This window comes from Urtica dioica, chromosome 10 (genome assembly GCF_054948205.1).
Source record: "Urtica dioica subsp. dioica isolate 48M chromosome 10, U.dioica_male_clone48M_v1_H2, whole genome shotgun sequence".
Classification (NCBI taxonomy): domain Eukaryota; kingdom Viridiplantae; phylum Streptophyta; class Magnoliopsida; order Rosales; family Urticaceae; genus Urtica; species Urtica dioica.
The window spans coordinates 2,111,718-2,132,415 of record NC_142765.1 but is presented as its reverse complement, the minus strand read 5'-3'; the positions used below and the strand labels follow the sequence as shown (position 1 = coordinate 2,132,415).

At 38.5% G+C, this 20,698-nt stretch overlaps 2 protein-coding genes and 2 long non-coding RNA genes across 22 annotated transcripts in view; all 4 read right to left on the bottom strand.

The window, feature by feature from the left end:
- Positions 1–4,768, bottom strand: part of LOC149382980 (uncharacterized) — a 48,421-nt gene extending 43,653 nt beyond the window's left edge. For 2 of the 19 annotated variants that reach the window (XR_016301685.1, XR_016301687.1), the window contains exons 1-5: positions 3,915–4,627; positions 3,677–3,798; positions 3,440–3,564; positions 2,933–3,357; positions 2,518–2,645 (exon numbers count right to left, since the gene is read on the bottom strand). This is a non-coding gene — a long non-coding RNA (uncharacterized LOC149382980). The other 17 variants (XR_016301679.1, XR_016301680.1, XR_016301688.1 and 14 more) reach the window with 17 other exon arrangements.
- The window catches only part of LOC149382979 (uncharacterized), a 32,973-nt gene extending 25,871 nt beyond the window's left edge, over positions 1–7,102 (bottom strand). The window contains exons 1-3 of the long non-coding RNA XR_016301696.1: positions 7,014–7,102; positions 6,273–6,446; positions 5,991–6,192 (exon numbers count right to left, since the gene is read on the bottom strand). This is a non-coding gene — a long non-coding RNA (uncharacterized LOC149382979). The remainder of the gene's footprint in view (positions 1–5,990; positions 6,193–6,272; positions 6,447–7,013) is intronic.
- A 130-nt stretch (positions 7,103–7,232) lies between these two features.
- Positions 7,233–12,944, bottom strand: LOC149382978 (putative disease resistance RPP13-like protein 1). Its single transcript, XM_089627644.1, has 3 exons — positions 12,827–12,944; positions 10,629–10,831; positions 7,233–10,473 (listed from the first exon to the last, which is right to left on the bottom strand). Exon 3 carries the CDS (start codon positions 10,443–10,445, stop codon positions 7,233–7,235), a length of 3,213 nt encoding a protein of 1,070 aa, XP_089483770.1. The 5' UTR covers positions 10,446–10,473; positions 10,629–10,831; positions 12,827–12,944.
- Positions 12,945–13,179: 235 nt separating this feature from the next.
- Positions 13,180–20,444, bottom strand: EMB2765 (P-loop containing nucleoside triphosphate hydrolases superfamily protein). The gene is made up of 14 exons (XM_089628393.1): positions 19,857–20,444; positions 19,156–19,245; positions 18,992–19,054; positions 18,771–18,857; positions 18,519–18,671; positions 18,246–18,406; positions 17,694–17,928; positions 17,460–17,570; positions 16,248–17,306; positions 15,885–16,133; positions 15,574–15,759; positions 14,332–15,486; positions 13,705–14,043; positions 13,180–13,638 (listed from the first exon to the last, which is right to left on the bottom strand). The coding sequence occupies exons 1-14, from the start codon at positions 20,277–20,279 to the stop codon at positions 13,444–13,446; spliced, it is 4,506 nt and encodes a 1,501-aa protein (XP_089484519.1). The 5' UTR covers positions 20,280–20,444; the 3' UTR covers positions 13,180–13,443.
- Between the last annotated feature and the right edge of the window lie 254 nt (positions 20,445–20,698).

The window sequence follows — 20,698 nt, the reverse complement described above, 5'->3', positions numbered from 1 at the left end:
TGTAAAACCAAGTACTAATCCAGCCTAGTTTTATTTTTTTTTAATCAGATATTTACCGCGATTCATAATGTAGTTGTAACTCTTTGCCTATAAACTGTTATCATCGAATAATAGGTTGATCGTTTACAGAGACTGAACGGCAATAAAAAGTTAAGAACTTGTGCGCCAATGTTTTTTTCTTGATCACAAAATGAATGTCAAAGAAAGGTACCACCCTTGATAGTCTTGAGATTAAATGACAACCCAGCGACGAAATAAGTAATATTGAAACATATTCTTAAATAAAGAAGAACCTCCTGGTTCTATCAATCCGTACAATATATTTTCGGGTCCTGAGAGAAAGATAAATCTGTGATCATTCCATTGTAGTCGGGTCAGCATCGTCATCATCAATATGGACTTATTTATTATAAAAAAAAAAGATATTATGTGAGACATTGAGCACATCCCAACTAGGTTGGCACCCACTCAACATCTCATCATTGATTATATATTGTAATTATCTTTTTGGTCCTGAGTTAGAACCATGATTCCATTGTTCTTCCTCAAGGCTTTCATTTTCTGGGTTTGGCGCTTCGGCTTCTTCCAATTCCATTTGCCCCGAGGATTGAGCTAATTCCATATACAACTCCTTTAATCCAAATGATCGCACGAGTTGGAATCTCGACGGCTTTTTCTTCCATCAGTTCCGTTCCGAGCCATTTTTGGCTCTAGCTAAATGATGTCACTGATAATGACCAAAGATATATATGAGTGAATGGAGTTAAAGAGAGGATAATATACAAGTTTAGTGTGACATTATTATGTATGCTAATTAATTATACAAGCTAGAATATACAAACACAAGATTCTCGTTTCTTTCAAAATCAAGATTGAATCAAGATCAAGCAGGGTCCATAGAGATAGAACGCACTCAACAGGGAAGCTATGTTTTGCTGAGCAGATTGCAGTATCTCTGAATAAGCACCTCGACTTTGGATTCTTCTTCTGATCCAAATTGTCTGAATACGCCATCCACTTTACATGTAATCCAAGAGAGCGATTAACTACAAAGAAGATGCTCAAATGTTCATGGACCATGTTAAGAAAGGTCATACCTGAGATGAGGCATTAGGTATTTAGTGGAATCGGCATAGAAGTTCACATCACAACATTATTCTCGATCGGCACATCTCTGTATTCTCTTGTGTCCACTCCAAAGTTCTCAACCACTTCTGGAATTTGTTGATAAATCTCACAAATCCTCTGCAAAGTGATCACCCATTTGACACAACTCCGAAATGAAGGTCTCTTGGATATGCCAAATATAAGACTGACAAGTTAAATTTAATGTAGTTTACCTTTGGAGAGCGGTTTTGTGAACCAATGAGAGAAATGTGAAGCGGATGGATAAAGAGTGATTGAATAGCCTTCTTTGGAAATCTGATCAGAAACCCGAAAATCCAATTTCTCATTTCCAAAATTATGACATAAGGACAGTAACAAGATCTGTAAGTTGTACAACCCAAAGGTCATTTTTCAATAATTCAAGAGTAAGATCATTAGTTCCAATACCTCAGGTAAGAGTGAATGGAATTAAAGACGAGAAAATACAAGTTGAATATAACATTATGTACGCTAATTTACTAGATCAGCAAGAATACACAAACACAAGATTCTCTCTTTTTTCAAGAACAAGATTGAATCGATATAAAACAGGGTCCTCGGAGAAATTAAATTCTTTCCGTAGGTTCTTTACTAAGCTATCATAGCTAAACTAAACATAGAACCCTTACCAGTTCAGCAATGTTCTTCTAGAAAAGGTGGTGTCTCAATTGCTTCCAAAGAAGACAACTAACAGATATTTTGAGGAAAGCTTCAGTTTCTTCCACATGGTCGGATCCAAGGATTGGACTACTGGTTGATAATATGACCTTCAAAAACAATTGATAATAAGTCAATGAAACAATGTGATCCGACAACCAGAACATTAGCTTTGAAAGAAAGAAAGAAAGAAAAAAGTTACCTCCTTTAGTGAATTCATGGGCAACTCATGATACGAGGCTCTATTTTGATCTTAGAATATGTGCTCGCCAGTCTCCAATTTCTTCTCACCCACCTTAGTACAATGATTTCGTGTACACAATAATATCTTGTCGGGAAATCAGTGGGGAAGTTTGAATCTCGACAGCGTTCTTCAACCAATATTATTCCCAGCCACTTTTGGCTCCAACTAAATGATGTTACTGATCATGACCAAAGATATATAAGAGTGTATGGAATTAAGGAGACGAGAAAATGCAAGTTGAATATGAGATTAATTATATGTAAGCTAATCACCTATATCAGAGAGAATATACACACTCAAAAGGGCAGCAGCGATGTACTTATGCCAAAGAAAGTACTAAGAGCGATGTATAGCATCAACTCGAGTTAATTATTATAAGAAAAAAAAAATCCGTCCAAAAAATCTATATGAAACAGAAAATAAATAACATACCATATCATATTTTATAAGGAAAAAAATTATCATTATACCTTTATTGAAATCTTGAAAAAAAACTCAACTTCGGGGATGTGGTGTTGCGAAATCGAGTTTGAATCTTGATAGCATTCTTCCATCAGTTCCGTTCTGATGCACTTTTGGCTCCAAATAAATGATGTTACTGATCATGACCAAAGATACATCAGAGTGTATGGAATTTAACGGATGAGAAAAACGTCAGAATATCATGTACTAAAATTAACTATATAAGCAAGAATACAAAATCAATTACCACGGAGGCAATGTACTTATGCCAAAGAAGTACTAGTAGTGATGTAAAGCATCAACTTGAGATAATTTATTACGAAAAAAGTCTGTCCAAAAAAATCTATAAGAAAAGGAAAATATATAACATACCATGCCATACTTTATGAGAAAAATGAAAAAAAAAAATTGATATTATTTTACCTTTTTAGGAAATCTTGATAAAATTTCGACTTCAGGGATGTGGTGTCGGGTCAGCGTCACTATCATCAAAGATCGTCGACGTCTGTCTCACAATTTTCTGTGTTCAGTGCTCCGGCTTCTGCCACGTGGCATGCTCGATCAATCAGAATTAAGGCGTACTCAATCATCTTGATGCCTCTGCATCAACGCCGGGCTTTCTTCCTTCTACTTGTTCAGATTAGCAATGTGATAGGCACCACTTCGTAAACAAACAAAATTACGACAATGATAATCACAATGATCATGTACCTGATAGATGATATGTTCAGAGACCATACGAAATCTTTCGTACCTGATAGATAGAGCTCTCGGTCATCTCATCGACAGTGCTGACAAGGTATAGGACCACCTCCACCTGGCATTCTGAGAAGCTGAGACTTTATTTGCTATCCACCAAGGCAATTGATGATGGATATATTTTATAAGACTATAAAAATCTTGATGACAGATCTACAAAACCATTTGTACCTGGCATTCCGTGAAGCAGACATATGATAACAATCCACGACGGTAATCGATATCGGAACAAAAGTTCCAATCTCGACAGCTTTTCTTCCATCAACAGGTTTTGAGACACTTTTGGGTCCACCTAACTGATCATCACCAAAGATAAAGAGTGAACAATGAGATTTATGAGCAGAAAATATATATTTAAACATTTCTATCACATCATTCAGGTAAAGAAAATATATATATTTTCCGAACCTTGGAATGGTAGTTCAAGACCATTCTTGCTCCACATGATCAAATTATATATCTCTGCTCTGAAAGCTGGGAAACATTTAACGATAATTACTTGGCTACAAATTACCGCCTAACAAGACATCCTGTATTTGAATGCACATTGAACCAAGGACAACAGCATTAGAGAAAAATCCATTTAGTATATGTAGAAATAATACCACGTACATTTTTTTTTATCAGGAAAAAAAAATGTTTTTACCTTCGAAGAAATGATTAAAACTTGATCTCATGGATGCTCAAATAGTAATGTTCAGAGGCTCAAATAGTATTGCTCCTCCGAGAGGCTGGGAAGTTAATTTCTCAGCTACAAAACCGTCTAACAAAATATCCTGAAACATACAAATTTATAAATAACACAATAATAAAAATACTTAAATATCTGTCTGCATCAAGAGCAGTCTGAATCGGCGATAATTGGAGATGAGCCAGATATTTAAATGAAGCAATTTGCCTTCACAATAGAGGAGCAGTAATGATAGGCAATGCATATTGGTCTGTTCTATTTGTGTCTATCTTGGAAAACATTGAACCCACACAATATGCTATAGCAATCGTGCTCAACAAAATCAGTTTTGTTAAGTACAGATTACCAGTTTTTATATCAGCTTTGCAGACAAAAAAAACACCTGATTAATTCAGAAACTTGATAGTGGAATGAAGAGAGATGGTATTTCTCAACTATGTCGGACCACGGGACATTAATTCCAACCACAAACCTTTTAAAGAGTATGATAACTAGTTCAAATACCTCAAACATATATTAAAATTTCAGCTGAATTTGAGATCTTTGTGATAAAAAGATCCATTTATAAAAAAAAAAATTAAAAAAAAAAAAAACAACTTTGTCAAGTATCTTCTTAATGTGAACGAGAATTCTTGAGACAAGTAATCTAAAGATAATTTTTTTTTATCAAGGATTGAGCTACTACTTGTTCCATATCACCATATGCTCCGAGGATTGAGCTACTACTTGTTCTGAATAAGCTGTATACTTTACCTGTAATCCAAAATTAGAGCAATAATTGCTATCATATGTTTATGTTCGGAGACCATTTTAGTTTTCATGTACTAAAATTAACTATATCAGCAAGAATACAAAATCACTTACCAGGGTGGCAATGTACTTATGCCAAAGAAGTACTACGAGCGATGTAAAGCATCAACTTGAGATAATTTATTACGAAAAAAGTCTGTCCAAAAAAATCTATAAGAAAAGGAAAATATATAACATACCATGCCATACTTTATAAGAAAAATGAAAAAAAAAAATGATCATTTTACCTTTTAAGGAAATCTTGATAAAATTTCGACTTCGGGGATGTGATGTCGGGTCAGCATCACTATCATCAAAGATCATCGACGTCTGTCTCACCGTTCTCTGTGTTCAGTGCTCTGGCTTCTGCCACGTGGCATGCTTGATCGATCAGAATTAAGGCCTCTGCATCAACACCGGGCTTGATGATGGTCGACACCGATCAGAATCGTCTTTTTGCAAAAGAAAAGTATGCGGTGATGTTTTCTAAAAAAGATTAAAAAATAAACATTTAAAACCATTGGGTAACCGACTTATCCGTTAAACATACAAGCTGTTCTAATTAAATAAGCCAATGCGCTTTACCTATGAACCAAAAGAGCAAAGACTATGGTATGTAAATGTTCATAGACCATAAAAAAAACGACGGGCATCTCGTCGACAGTGCTGACTGAGTGTCGTCCAAGTGGCGCTCTGTGAATGGCTGAACCTCTGTATGTTAAAGAGAGAATGATCCACAATTATTACTCTGTATGTTCCTACAAATAGCTAGCCAAAATGAAGCACTTCTTTGTAAAACATCTACTCAAGATAAATTATAATTTGTATACAAACAAAAATAGTAAGTTAAGAAGAGACCACAGAAATGAATAAAAATGACAAGGTGAAACAAGGACCACAGCACGTTGTGAGCAAAAAAAGGACCACAGCACAGCATCATTGTCAAATCAATGAAGTATATGTTGTAAGAATACCATGAAAAGAAAAATAAAATGTAATTCACCTTCAAAGAAATGAGGATTAAGCTTGACCAGTTCGAAGCAATATGTTTTCCAGTCCCGAGAGAATGATCCCATTAATGCCTCCTCAGCAAAGCCTTCATCAAGATTTTCCTCCATTGGACACAAAATCTCGAGCCTTTGCATGAACTCGATCTGAATAACCTGTCAGACTTTACCTTTTAGCCGATTAGTAATGATTATAAAACCTTGATGATATATATTTCCACAAAGGCCTACATACCTGATAAATCTCGGTACAGAACCAAGTCCACATGGCATTCTATGAGCCACGAGGCATTTTAAATACAATCCACGAGGCTAATCGATGATAGTCACCGATCATCAGAATCAAGACTCACACAATCATTTTGTTGCAGTAACAGCATGAAAGATTCAATCTTGGCAGCTTTCTTCCATCAACAAGTTTTGGGTCCAACAACCACCTGATCATCACCAAAGATAAAGAGTGATTAACAGAATTAAAGACTGGAAAATATATTTTACATTAAGATCCAGATGATACAATGATATTGCTGCTCTGAATGGCTGTGAATATACAGAGTGAACTCCTTGGCTACGAATTACGGCCTAAAATCTGTATGAAGAGCGATTGAATCGGGGATGATTGAAGATGAGCCCTTAAAAATAAAGCTTTGTTTTGCAACAACGGTGGGAAAGCATACCCATTCTCGCGAAACTGTTTGTTCACAAAGAAAAAAACATCAGCACTTTCATTACGATATATATATATATATATATATATATATATATATATATATATATATATATATATATATATTTACTTCCCTACAATGATTTCTAACTAAGAGAAAAAATCACATAAAACCATAAGTTTCTTTTCTTCTGTCCACGCCTAATAGTTCACTATACTCACAATTCGAAAATTTCCTTGTAAAATAAATATCTATGTTCAAGATGGTCTTACTGTTTTCCTAATTTCAACACTTCACTTCATAACCTAAAATACCCTGTAAATTTCTCAGCTTTATATAGAACCTGAACTTCAAAACCAAACTCAATCAATTCAACAAAAACACCTGAGCAAAACCCCAACCCATACTTGATTCCGAAAACGTCAATTGACGAGTCCAATTAAAATAATCACTATATACAGAGAAAGATACCCAATTTATAAACCCAGTTCTTATGCTCGCAAATCTAACATTTTACCATTCCCATCCTTCAATTCCCATACCAAGCACGTCAAATTTTATAATAACAGTTCAAAACCAATTGCGCAAACCTTATCGTTAATGATGAGGATTGTCGACATCACGTGCTCGAAGGTTGACCTCAAGAACCATAACACTATGCAAAGGCACAACGAAGTCTGTGTACGAATCATAAGTAACCAACACTTGAGTTTAATAAAAATTGAAATGGTAAGGGAGCGTCAGTAGTAGTAAGAGTAGCATGCACATAATTTATCAGAAAAATTAAAAAAAAATAATAAAAGAATAGTTTACCTATGAATAGAGACGTCCGGGATGTGGGCAATCTTATGCCAATCTTGGCCTTTATCTTTTTTACACCGTTTCTTCAACAATGGATGGCATCCCATGATTCTTAAAACAGAGAGAGAAGCGGGCAAGCCTTGTTCCGGCAAACACTGAAGCTCCCAGCACCCCCAAATGATCAACTCCTTAAGGTTGGTGAGTTGTTGAAAGGCCTCGCCGTTTAGGGCCAACAGATTCCTACTGTCAACGATCTCAATCTCAGTCAGAGTGGTGGGGAGCAATATTCCATCACCAGGAAACGAATCCCCTTTCCAATCAATGATCAACAACCCCTTAAGGTTGGTGAGTTGTTGAAAGGCCTCGCCGTTTAGGGCCAACAGATTGCTACTACCCAAGATCCCAATCTCAGTCAGAGTGGTGGGGAGCAATATTCCATCACCAGGAAACGAATCCCCTTCCCAACCATCGATATCTAAGCGTTTCAATGATGGCAGTCTGTGTAGATCCCGCAGAGAAAGCTTTTTGCAACCCTCTATGTAAAGATCTTCTAGTTTAGAGAGAGAGTCGGGGTGTACATGACAAGCATCCGACGTGTTTGGTAAGCTCATCTTCAACTCCGGACATCCATCTAACCATAGATTCCTCAGCCTGGGGAAAACTAGTGTGCCATCTCCACCAAATGACCATTCCTTCCACTGTGGCATATAATGTATCTCCAATCTTTCTAAGGATCTGAAAGAGGTGCCACTAGTACTGCTGCCACCGTACAACTCATCACCCACACTCACCACGCTATCAAACCTCCATATTTCAAGCCTTTTGAGGCATGGCAATTGTCCCAACGGAGGCAAAATGCAACAGCTTTTACAATTCTCTAGCAAGATCGATACTATGTTGGAAAATGAATGATGTCCCACCCAATCTGGAAATATCGTGCCTCTGTAATACTCGATTCTGAGATTACTCACATTTGTATGAGGCCGAAGTGATTCCAATATTTCTCTCCCTCTCGCCGAACTATTTGCATCGCCGGCAGATTCTTCACCCCATTTCAAACAAAAATCTGTTATTCCTTTCTTATTCTTCAAATCAGCCTCCAAAGCCTCATTCGCATCAGCCACATTTTCAATACTCGAAATCTCAAGTCTTCCCATGAAAGGCTGAAAATGTTTCACTTCTTTAATATTATTCTCCCTATCTCCACAGCCAACAACTATTTTACTCAATGTCACCAAAGACTTCATATTTTTTATTTGAAAGTTCATTTTTCTTATAGGTGTGCCATAAACATCCAGATGCCGCAAATTGACAAGCCTTTCCATGTTCTTTGGTAATTTCATAAGATTTCTACAGTTTGACAACAACAATGTCTGCAAGTTGTACAAACTACATATTGTAGCAGGCAACTCCCTAATCATAGAGTTAGAGAAATCCAAGTACCTCAAATGTATCAAACCTTTAATTGAATTGGAGATTGAACCAGCTATACCAAGGACTCTTAAGTATCTTCCCGATGTCGTAAAGGTTTTATAAGGCCAGCCAATATAGCACTGTTTATCTGATCCGATAAAGGTGCGCAAATACTTAGCCTTGCGTATAAGCCCAAATCTTTCAGGCACTGTGCTAAATGAGAGGTACCGAGTATGACTTTGAAGGCTGTCCAAGTCATTTCTTTTATCAACCCTGAGACAAAATCCACGGGATACGAACATGGCTAAATCGTGAACAAGGTCGTGCATGAGGAAAATTGAGTCATCTTTACTCGACTTCTGAAACAATGACCTTGAAACGAGATCTTCCAAGTACTTCTCTCCAAGTTTCTCCATTTTCATAGATTTCTTATCACTCTGCAAAAATCCTTCAGCCATCCACAACACGATTATCCTGTCTCTCTTAAACTCATAGTCTTTCGGAAAGATTGAGCAATAAGAGAAACATCGTTTTAGATGTGTAGGCATACGGCGATAACTCAACCATAAAGCGGGGAGGATGTTTTTTTCTTTACTATACAACGTCTCATTCCACACATCACTTTCGAGAATGTCTTCCCAATCCTTTGGATCTCGTTCGAAACGTAATAAACCGCCAAGAGATTTGATAGCTAAAGGAAGGCCTTTGCACTTTTTCACTATCTCTCTGCCAATCGCTTGCAAATCCTGATGTGCATGAGCGTCTTCGTTGTTTCCGAAAGCATGCCGTGAAAATAACAGCCAACAATCTTCAGGCGACAAATCAGTTAACTGATAAGTAGTTGTCTTTCCAATTGCCATAAGCTTGGCTACTGTTGTGCTTCGTGTTGTCACAATGATCTTACTTCCTTCTGCTCCAGATTCGAAAGAGCTCTTCAAAGAGTCCCAGAGAAGATTATTCTCATTCCAAACATCATCAAGAACCATAAGAAATTTCTTCCCTCTTAAGGAATCCCTTAGTTTCTGCTGAATCTCAAACAACTCTTTTGAACGACACTCTTGCGATGTGACCTTTTCCAAGATTAGTTTTGTAATCTTATAGATGTCGAAATCATCTGATACCGTCACCCATGCTCTTAGATCAAAATGATCATTGACCTTATCATCGTCATAAACGAGCTGAACAAGGGTGGTTTTTCCAATACCACCCATCCCCACAATCGAAATGACTGATAGTTTTTCCTCACTACCATCGCCGGAGAGCAACAAGTCAACAATGACCTCTTTATCATCTTTCCTTCCGTAAACGCTAGATTCTTCAACCAACGGAGTGGGTGGCCTTTGATAGGAACGGATTTCTCCAAGACCGTCTCTCAGACCAAGATTATCCTTTTGGTCTAAAAGACTCTTGAATCTACGAAGGATCTCCGTAGCTTCATTCTTGACCATGCTATCAAATCCAATAGAAGTGAACAAACCACTTGGGATACTCAAACAACAAGGCTGGTGAGGTTTCAGCTCAAGCCTCTGAGCTTCGCTGTTCATGGTAGCAACCAAGTCATCGGTGCGATACACCATGTCTTGGAGGTCATCCAGCCACTCCCTGACATTATTGTCAGTGATAAGCTTTTCCTCTGCATCGTCGACCAGCTTTGTCGCTGACCTCACGACATTCCTCAGATCACCCAAAACATCAACAACGGGCTGGTTTCCACGGAACAAGATGGTTGGGATCTCTTTCGGAGCCAACCTTTCAAACAAGACTTGAAGAAAAGAAGAAAGCAACGCTCCTCCAACTAACTCAGCCATGTCTAACTGCCAACAGATCAAGGGTTCTCTATTTTACAATATATATAGAATCAAAAGTAAGACAATATTTATAGAGTAACTAATTTTTTTTATTCCAAAGTTGCCTTCTTATCAAACTACCAAAACAATAAAATAAAATTTATAGAACTATATACAATATTTACAAATAAACAAAAGACTCACATGGAGATGAGGTTGTTTTTCGGAAGATGATTTCTAGAATTCTCAGTAACGGAATTGTGAGCAAAGAGCAATGGAATTGTGAGCAAAGAATGGCAGTGGAGAAGGTCAACAAAGGCTATGCAGAATATTAGAGCAATGGAATGAGATGTTGATTTTTCCTTTCACGCGGAAACAATAATGCATGGGCTGTCCATGTCATGTAGCTGGTGGAAATTAAAAAGAAATATCATTTCTGTGGTGGAGAATAAAAATTGAGGTATGAAAGATTAGGTTCCAATTATCTCCATTCACATTAAATTATATGCGTCATTTTGAGCAAAAAATAAAACATATTAAATGCGTCAAGGCATACACATGAGAAGGTTTGATTATCAAACATTGTAGGAAAGCAATGGAGATGAGATACAAATTATTTTCGTTGTTGCTTTATTAATTTAAAATGCACGAAGGCTAGATGTATACACAACGATTAAAAATACTGGAGAGTCAAACTGTTGAGTCAATGGGAGAACGTGGATTCTTAAAGAGAATAGAGAGGAAAAAAAATATCTGAATATGGATTCATTTTTTTAGAGGACCTTTTCATAGGGCCTGTGTGGCACAACATTCAAACGGGATAAATAAAATGGCGCTCGAAGGATACGTGAAAAATGAAAATTCAAACGAAAATTTAACAGTTGGTGTCATCCATCCAATAAACATCGTATTCTCTCTCTCTCCAAAAAAAAAGTGTTTTTTTTCTTCAGATCTAAATCTAGATCTACTATTTTTCTTCCTTGGGGCCGATTCCGGCGATGATTTCAACCGCGGCTGGACGTCTCTCGATCCCGGGGAAGGAGGTGTGAATCGCTACCGGAGGTAGAAAGACGACAACGGAGCTTGGCGGTGTTGCTGTAGGTTTGTCGACGATGGTTTTCTGTCGTGGCTCGTCAGCTATGACAGTTGTGCGGTGTAGGTCTTCGGTGACGGCGCCGACGATGCCGCTGCATGACTCTCGATGACGGCGTCGGTGCGGCGACAATCCGAGCCGGCGACGGGGACTCTGCGGTGTGGTTTCGATGATGTTGTGGCGAGGCTTCTCGGCAACGGGGACGATGCTGCTAACCTTTTCGAGGTTTTCTATCAAACTTCGGTGACATATTTCATTTTTATTTCGAGTTTTCTTGTTTTAAAAGGATTTGTGACTCTTTTATTTCATTGTTGCGTTTAATTTGTTTGGCTTGGTTTATTTTGGAGACGGATTAGTCGTGTTGTAGATTTCCTGTTAGGTTTTGTTCTATGCAGGTTGAGGAGGCATCTTCTTTGTGATCATCGGACATTTTTGCTTTTGTTGAAAGAGCTCTATTGTGTGCTCGAATATTGTGCTCGTCGTTCTTCCTCTTGTCGGAAGCACGCACAAAATGTGTGATTACCGAAACTTAGTGTTAGTTTCACTTCGACTCAGGTTTAAGGTGTTCCATGTACCAAGGTGTTTTTCTCCTGTATTGATGGGTTTTTACTCAATTTTAATGGAAAATCCGTTACATTAGAAAAAACGAAAAAATTTAACAAATCAATGTTTGGTAATTGTCATTTAATTAAAATGGACATTAACTAAACGGCGTTCTGTTGTTCAAACATTATTGCAAGCTATTTCATTAATTTATTGAATATTTTAGTAGTTTCTATTATTTAGTTAAGATAAATAAAATTTTATGTTTTTTTAGAAAAATTAAATATATTTACATAATTAAATTTAGAATAGAAAAAAAAACACTAATGTGGCTTTTTTTGAAATAAAAAAAAGTAAAAGCTTCTCTAACAAAAAAAACAAAAACAAAAAACAAAAAATAAACAAAAAATAAACAAAAACAAAACAAAACAAAAATTGACAATAATTAAACAAAAAAAATAGTAATGTGAAAACTCCCACTAACTTATTCGTAATGAAAGAAAACCCCTAATATAATTGAACATTAAGATAAATTTCTAAAGATGTCTTGCCAAAATACTAGAGCTGTGAATTTTAAAGTATGGCAGTGAAGGAAGTCAACAAAGGCCATACAGAATATTAGAGGAATTGAATGAGCGTTGATTTCTTCTTTTGCGTTTTTTGTCTCCATTCACGCGGAAACAATAATGCATGAATGAGCAATTTAAAATTTATAGAACTATATACGATATTTACAAATAATAATAATAAATAATAAAAGACTCACAGGGAGACGAAGTTGTTCTGCAGAAGATGATTTCTTGAATTCTCAGCGCGCACACAAAATACTAGAGCTGTGAATTGTAATTTGCGAGCAAAGTATGGCAGTGAAGGAGGTCAACAAACGCTATAGAAAATTGTTATAGCAATGGAATGACAGTTTATTTTTATTTTTGTTATTTTGTCTTTTCCTATCACGCGGAAACAAAAATGCAAGGGCTGTCAGCTGTCCATGTTGGAAATTAAATGCACATTAAATTATCTTTTCAGTGGTAGAGAATGAAGGATGAGATTCCAATTATCTTCGTTCACATAAAATTAAATGTGTCATTTTGAGCAAAAAAAAAAATAACATATTAAATGCGTCAAGGCATACACACGAGAGGTTTGATTATCAAATATTGTAGGAGCGCTGGTTCCTTTTTTTCTTTTTTTTTTTAAACTTTTCCTTCCACTGGGAAACCTGAATATGGATTCATTTTTCAGAGGTCCTCATTGTCTGATTTCAAATGCCATTAAACCGAACATTGAAAACTATGTTTAACATCAACGTTAATTAGATAGATCATGGGAGCATATTTGAACCACCTCCTGATATTATCCATCAGTACAAAATGATTAGAACTATGACTCCATTGTTGCCGGGCCATCATTAAGATTCTCGTCCGTCTTCCCATGTTCTACCTTTGCATCGACTTCCTTGAGCCTTCCATTCTCTGCCTCACCATTTTCTGCGTTCGTTGTTGCTTCGGCTTCTTCCAATTCCATATGCTCCGAGGTTTGAGCCACTACTTGTTCTGAATAACCCGCATACTTTACCTGTAATCCAAAATTAGAGCGATTACGATCATATGTTCATGTTCAGGGACCATATATATGACATACCTGATAGAGCTCACTGCAAATTGCTGTCATCTCATCGACACTTCCGACGTGGTGGACGGGCCCGGTGTCGTCCACGTGGCGCTCCGTGAATGGCTCGACCTCAGTCAAGTTGAGGCAGAGGTGGTCGGGCCTCTGAAGGAGGAGTTTGAAAGTGGGCTGAAGCTCGTAGCATTGCTCGAACAAAGAACGGCGGCAAAACACGTAAAGGCCGAGTCGAGCACGAGACATCGCAACCACCAATCTTCTCACGTCGCGAAGATGACCCACAAATCTCGTTCGCACCAGTGACAGCAATATAAAATCGTTCTGCTGACCCTGAAATTTATCCACTGTCGTAACCTGAGAAAAGACAACAAAAGTCGAGTTGTACTTATCATCATCGGATTCAGTGTGTTAAAATACAATAAACGTAAATGTACATATTCGCGTAAAACCCAAGATAAAAGTAAAACAATAGGCAGAGAGGATTCTACTCTATCAAAACCTGGTTACAATCCGAGTGCCAAAAAAAAAGTCAAAAGGGCAGGATGACAACTGTGTCCCTTCTGACTCAAAAATTTCCCATTTGGGTCACCAAAAATCAAACGCAATCAAACCATAACAAAGATAATATTTTTAACAGCATACCTTGCTCGGAGGACCAATCAATGGGTACGGATTGCAGCGTCGGCTAATCACATCACGGATAAGAAGCTTCTGACCGTTGTAAGTCGTCAAAATGGAAATCTTATTGGCGGGATATCCGAGTAGACGCATGTATATATAGACACTGACGATATATTCGGCCTCTCCTTCGTTCTGGTAAAACCACGGAGAAGGAGCGCTCTCGCCCTTTCCATGGTAATCCGGAACATCCACCAACTGGTATTCGCGGGAAAATCCGGCGTTTGCTCTGTGAAAAATGGGATTTTCCTTCACGTACGAGAGGTCTCCCAAGCCTCTGTACCTCCAATTGTAGAGCTTGGCGATGCTCGGGCGAGCACGACCCTGGGCATTGAGCTCAATGTAAGGCACGGCGAGACGAACGAATCTCGTGAAGAGAGACTGGTCCATGTGACTGTACTTCTGGAATGCCATGTTCTTCACGACCGGAGGCAATTGGTGATGGTCTCCAATCAGAACGCAGCGTTTTAGCCTCGCACGCCCGTCTTGCTGCCTCTGAAGAAGCATCGGGATGAAAGTCTCGATCTCCAGAATCTGAGCGCTCTCTTCCATCAACAGGTTGTCGTACTTGAAACCCAGCTGCAAAAAGTCTTTTCTCTTCAGAGCCGCGTGAGTGCAGGTCATTGCTACGATCTTCGCTTGCTTAGTCATCAAGTAATTCGCTCGATCGGCCGTTGACTTGAGCAACTCGAACGCCCGGCACTCTTCGAGTTCTTGGAACATAACCTTCAGATGACGAAAACACCCTTCCGCCGCCCTCATGTCTTTCTCGAACGACTCGCCAGTGAAGACTTGGTGCGGAGCGTTCGAGAAGAACTCTTTGAAGGGGAATCGGTCTTTGACGAATGATGGCTCGTTTTCTTTCTCGACGCAAGCGGCGAGAAATAGCTCCCACCGAGAGTATACGTGAAGCAACCAAAAATACCCGGCTGTTTCACAGGTATACCCAACATCCTCGGGAAGTTGGAGAGACCTCGCCAATCTCTCCACTTCGCTGAGTAATTCAAGCCTCCGAACAAGCATAGCATTCACACGTCCCTGTCGGCTGAAATCAAGATCGGTTGCGAGCTCTTGCTCACCTTGACCAAGACGAAGAAGATAGCGAGCCGGAACATCCCTCTGAAATAGCAAAGGATACGATTGTTAATCGGGAAAACGCAGTTGAAAGATCAGCAAGTTTTTAGACAGAGTAGAGTAACTCCCAACCTGCATTATCTTTTCAAAGATGTCATTAAGGGCCTGGTTAGAATGAGTGATTATCAATGTTCGCTGAGACGGACAATTATGATAGAGGACATTGAGGATCTGCACAGCTGTATCGGTCTTTCCCGTACCAGGGGGACCCACAACCATTGTCAAGCCCGGCTGGACACCCGAAAGGATTGCTCCAACCTGAAGGAAGACAACATTTACAAGCGCTCAGTTGTACTCAGAAAGGGTATTGCCCAAGAGATTCACTTAAGTAAAGCGACCAAGAACAATTATGAAAAAATTGAGAAAGATGTTTGCATTCGTACCTGTATGGGAGTAAATCTAACAGAATTCTGTCTCGGTTGATCTTGAGGATAAGGACCTGGATCGGGAGGGGTGTATGCCTCAACAATTAGCTTCTTTTTCTCAGTATCGCCGTTCACCATATCAACATCATTGGCTGAATCAGAAATAGACTTCTTTTTATCGCCACTTTTTGACAGATTAGGAAGCGTAATTCTATAAGGCGGTCTTGGATCTATATTTTCCGCACCATCTAAATTCATAAAACAAACCTGCAAAATAGAACACGCTATCTAAAATTAGCATACAGACTATAGAGAAACACATATGGTTTTTAATTTCCCAACTGATGTTTGAGAAGAGAATCAAATAAAAAGTCAAGCAACCTCATAATCCGAAAAGCTTTCCCTCAGATGGACCGCATCAACAAAGGTATCTTTGAAATCTACTGTTTCCAAGAGATCGGGCATGTTAGTCCATTGCGCTGCAGTGGGATCCCCGTAACCAAGAAATATGTTGTGCAGCCAATTGGGGACAATACAATACTCATTCATAAGGTCCCTTATAGACTCCAAAATTGCCTTGAAATTGTTCTCCTTGGGCTTCCTCCTCATCAATATATTAAAAGTCCCATAAACATCTTCTCCGCCTTTCTCTGCGGTGTTGGTTACATCCATGTGGTACTGTGCTGTATCTAAAGCAACGGTTACGGTTCTCATGTCTCCTTTTGGAGGCTTCCACTCATCTCGCTTGACTCTTCCTGTGAAATCATTCATCAAATTTCCCTCCTCGTCGCGCATCTCAATGATTTCGCATCCCCTAACGTATTGAAGGCCGAGCCTTTGAGGAACGGTGGCCTTGGCAGCTTCTTCGGGACTTAGAGGCTCAAATGACGGGCGAATCGATAATAAGAACAGAACATCGTGCTCTTTGAGAGCGTTCCACTCCGATCTTATCTGTGCCTTATAACTCGAAATGCTAAAAGTCACCTCTGCTGTTACAGACGCCGGCTTCACTTCCCCAATATTCGGCTGCTTGACCTCAGCGATCCTGAAGTCCTTTACCGGGACAGCCATCCTCGACCAGCCACGAAATGCAGGGTCTCCCTCGTTGTTGATACAGGCAAGAAGATGAGGAACGGCTTCTTGAATATCTTCCCGAATCTCGTACGTTGATTCGAGACGAAATAGGTTGAAATTTCTGAGAAGATAATCATGAAGAGTTAAGAACTGTAAGTTGAGTTTTGGAAGCGCTAGACAACCTTCTCCGGAGTAATTGATGCTAGGTACAACGCTTTCGTCCCACATAATTAGTTCATTTGGATAGAGTGGAAGTGCATTTATGGATTCTTTTTGAGATTGTTGCTTCTCAAAAAATGATACCATAACTTCAATGAGGAAATCAACCCTATCAGACCAAGGATCATTTGTTGACACCAGCTTCAGCTGAAACAAGTAAATATATTAACTTAATCAAACTGACTGCTGGAAAAAAAAAAAAAAAAAAAAAAAAAAAAAAAAAAAAAAAAAAAAAAAAAATACAAGCACAAAAGATCTGCAATTCTCCAAGTCTCTAAACCTAATATTGTGTCAACATACCTTGTGACAAACTAAATCTTTTAATTCTTCAGGAGTGAGTACAGAGAGTTTCTTAGACAAATCATTTCTCTTGTTGATTGCACCAATGTTGGACAGCGCCAGCCCTTTTAACTACAACCAAATAAGAGAAAGAGAGTTAAAAACACATTAATACCTTCTTCTCAGGGAAAGTGGAAAAAAATTCCCCAGAAACCCACTTAGAAATAGTATCTCAATGGTTGCGCATGTACTGACCTTAGGAACCTTCTTAAAAGCAAGTAATTGGAAAGATTGCATGCGATCATAATGAGACTGTAACACCTCATCATCAGTCAACTGTGTCCCAGCATGATCGTTGATTTCGAAACCTTCATAAAATTGCAGCAAGTCAACCAGTTGCGCAAAGAGTTTCCCTTTTTCATGTCTATAAAGAGCACTCAAGTGGCATTTGGGAACTACTGCAACATCAGAGACAAGGGGCCTCAAGTATCTGAAACAATATATTGGCAGAGGGAAAAGTATTAGACAGCGAAAGAGTATACCGTATAGTATTTTTAATGTAAATATTTAATTTTTTTTAATAATTGAAACAGAATAATTTGGCTCTTGAGATCAAGCTGAAAATTGGTAATCTCATAATAGTCTTATTTTCGGTCGTTAGAGCACAGATAAAAATAAAAATAAAATAAAATAAAAAAACAAACAAATGTGTGGCTGAGTGGTTGGGGAATTAACAAAACAAGAACTGTATAAAAAATATAAATGAAAACTCCACATGTTCATGTCGGCGTAGGACTAAAAGCATACCTCCTTGTTGGGAGTTGGCTCAAAAGGTCAATCAGAAACTCCATAAATCGTTCACAGTACAAGACACAAGCATCGTCAACATTTGCCGATACATTGAGAACCATATGTTCATCATCCCCATTTCCACTCGGTTCCAACGGGAAAACCTCGCAATCCAGTATCTGCATGGCATAGAAACAGTATAAATTCATTCATTTTTAAAACAAAATATACATACACACACACACACTGAAGAAACTATTACCATATAATAATTCAAAATGAGAAAACTACCTTCAAAAACTCTTCCATTAGATTTCTCAAGAACTTCACTTCAAGCATATTTGAAGGATCAAAGTCCACTCCTCGCTTTGCAGCTTCCTTGGCTTCTTTCTTTACTGAGTTCCTCCATTTCCTTATCAGATCTGGATTCAAACAAAGTTCCATCTAGAAATGCATATAGAAAAATCAGAAAACAAATAAAAACTAGTTGCGCAAGGTAAACCTATTCACAACGACATCACATCACACCGGGGAATTTTTTACCTGAAATCTGCCATATGACAAACTATGCCACGATTCCAAACGCGCTGTTTTAAGAACAGTTTTACTCACAATCGCATCTTCCAAGCTCTGTGAGTAGTCATAATATATATTGGAGGCATCAAAATTTACATTAATAAATAATTAAATACACACAGCTCGAATATTTGTCAAAGATTAATCAATCGCTTAACTTTTAGATGCCCAAAGTCTTAAAATTATACCTGAAACGCGTTGATCATGAAGACCAAGTAATTTGTCTTCTCTGATATACTCAAGTCCCTTCCCTACAAAACCAGAATAACATCATTCACACTAAGAAATAAGATCAGTGCATTATAATATCATATATTTGTTGGTAACCGCGAAGGAAAAAACAAACACAAACCTCTTTAAGCCGAAGAACCCTCTCAAGAAAGGCCTCAAACACATCCTTCCGGTCATAAAAGCACACCCAAGCTGCCACATTCTCACGAAACTGTTTGTTCACAAATAAAACAACATCCGCACCATAGTTTCAACAGTTTGATTAACATTACAATATACCATAATTTGATTTACTACAGTAACAAAAAAAAGCCGGATCTAAACTACCCTTCAACAGTTCACATTATAACTCCAAGAAGGAAAAACCAGTTCCTCTGTCTCTCATCGAGCACTCGATTACCAGATACAAGTAATCAATCATAAAATTATTCCCCATTATTCTCAACGAAAAGTACCTAAGTATTCAAACACTAGCTAACTTACGTTTCAAAAAGATTATTTAAGAATAAGAATCCATGGTCAAAATGGTCTTACACTCGATATTTATTTTTTATTTTTAGTCCCTAACTCTGCAAGTCTCTCAGCAATTATAGAGCACGAACTATAAAAACCAAAGTCAACCAGTTCCACAAAAGAAACACTTCAGTAACCCAACTTGCACTTGATTCCAAAATTATGAATTGTCAAGTCCAATTCAAAAATCACTGACTTAAAAAAAATAAATAAATAAAAAAAAAACTGAGTACGAATTTCAAAATCACCTCATTTCCTAGACCAAGCACTTCAAATTTCAAAATCACAATTGAAATAGACTTCACAAACCTTCTCGTTAATCATGAGAATCATGGACATAACGTGCTCGAACGTTGCGGTATCGGCATCGAAATTGGGCCAGAGATAGTTCTCCAAGTACTGGCTGACCTCAAGAACCATAACCCTATGCAACGGCACAGGCTTCCTCTGACCATCCTTCACCGTGAGCTCAGTTTCGTAAATCTCCCTCACCAGCTTCGCCGAGAACGGCTTCTTCTTCACCGCTGCCGATTCCTCGCCGGACTTCGACCAATTCTCCGCCGCGATCTTAGTCAGCCGGTCTCGCTGGATCTCCGACAACGTCATCGATACCGTCGGAGCCGCCGCCGCCGCCGAGGCACCGGACTTCGGCTCCGAGGGCTGGTCTGCGAGGTACTCCGCGACATGGTGTCGCTTGAAATCGTAAGCTCCGGTTCCGTACACCTTCGTCATTGTTGTGAGCTAGGGTTTCGGAAGAACGGAAATTGCGAGAATTGAAGTGAAGAGTCAAGAGTTCATAGCTAATGAGAGTGAGAGAGGTATAGGGTTTTGAAAGCTCAGATAGTTTCAGAGATTTTCGACTGTGGAGAGCGTGTGCGAAGCTACGGAAGAAATGGCTGCCGCGAATCGGGTATGGACTAAACGAGTCATTTGTCTAAATTTGAAACCAGCCCAGCCCATGGTTATGTTGGGCCTACGAGTTTTGGGCTTTTATTCTTTTTGGAGAAATTGACTCATCTACTACTATTTGATAACACTTTTCTCATTTTCAACCAAAATGCTAATTTGGATAATTCTACTAATAAGTCAAGCGTGCAAATACTCTTTTATCCTCTCTCCATTTTGTTTCTTTATTTCTCTTTTTTCTCCTC

Excerpts from the sequence above, each read along its gene's own strand:
- EMB2765 (XM_089628393.1), bottom strand. The coding sequence starts at position 20,279 with ATGACGAAGGTGTACGGAACCGGAGCTTACGATTTCAAGCGACACCAT. Across the intron at positions 16,134-16,247 it reads AAAGCTTTTCGGATTATGAG|GTTTGTTTTATGAATTTAGA; the intron begins GTTGCTTGACTT and ends TCTATTTTGCAG. Across the intron at positions 15,760-15,884 it reads TTAGATTTACTCCCATACAG|GTTGGAGCAATCCTTTCGGG; the intron begins GTACGAATGCAA and ends GTCTTCCTTCAG.
- LOC149382978 (XM_089627644.1), bottom strand. The coding sequence starts at position 10,445 with ATGGCTGAGTTAGTTGGAGGAGCGTTGCTTTCTTCTTTTCTTCAAGTC.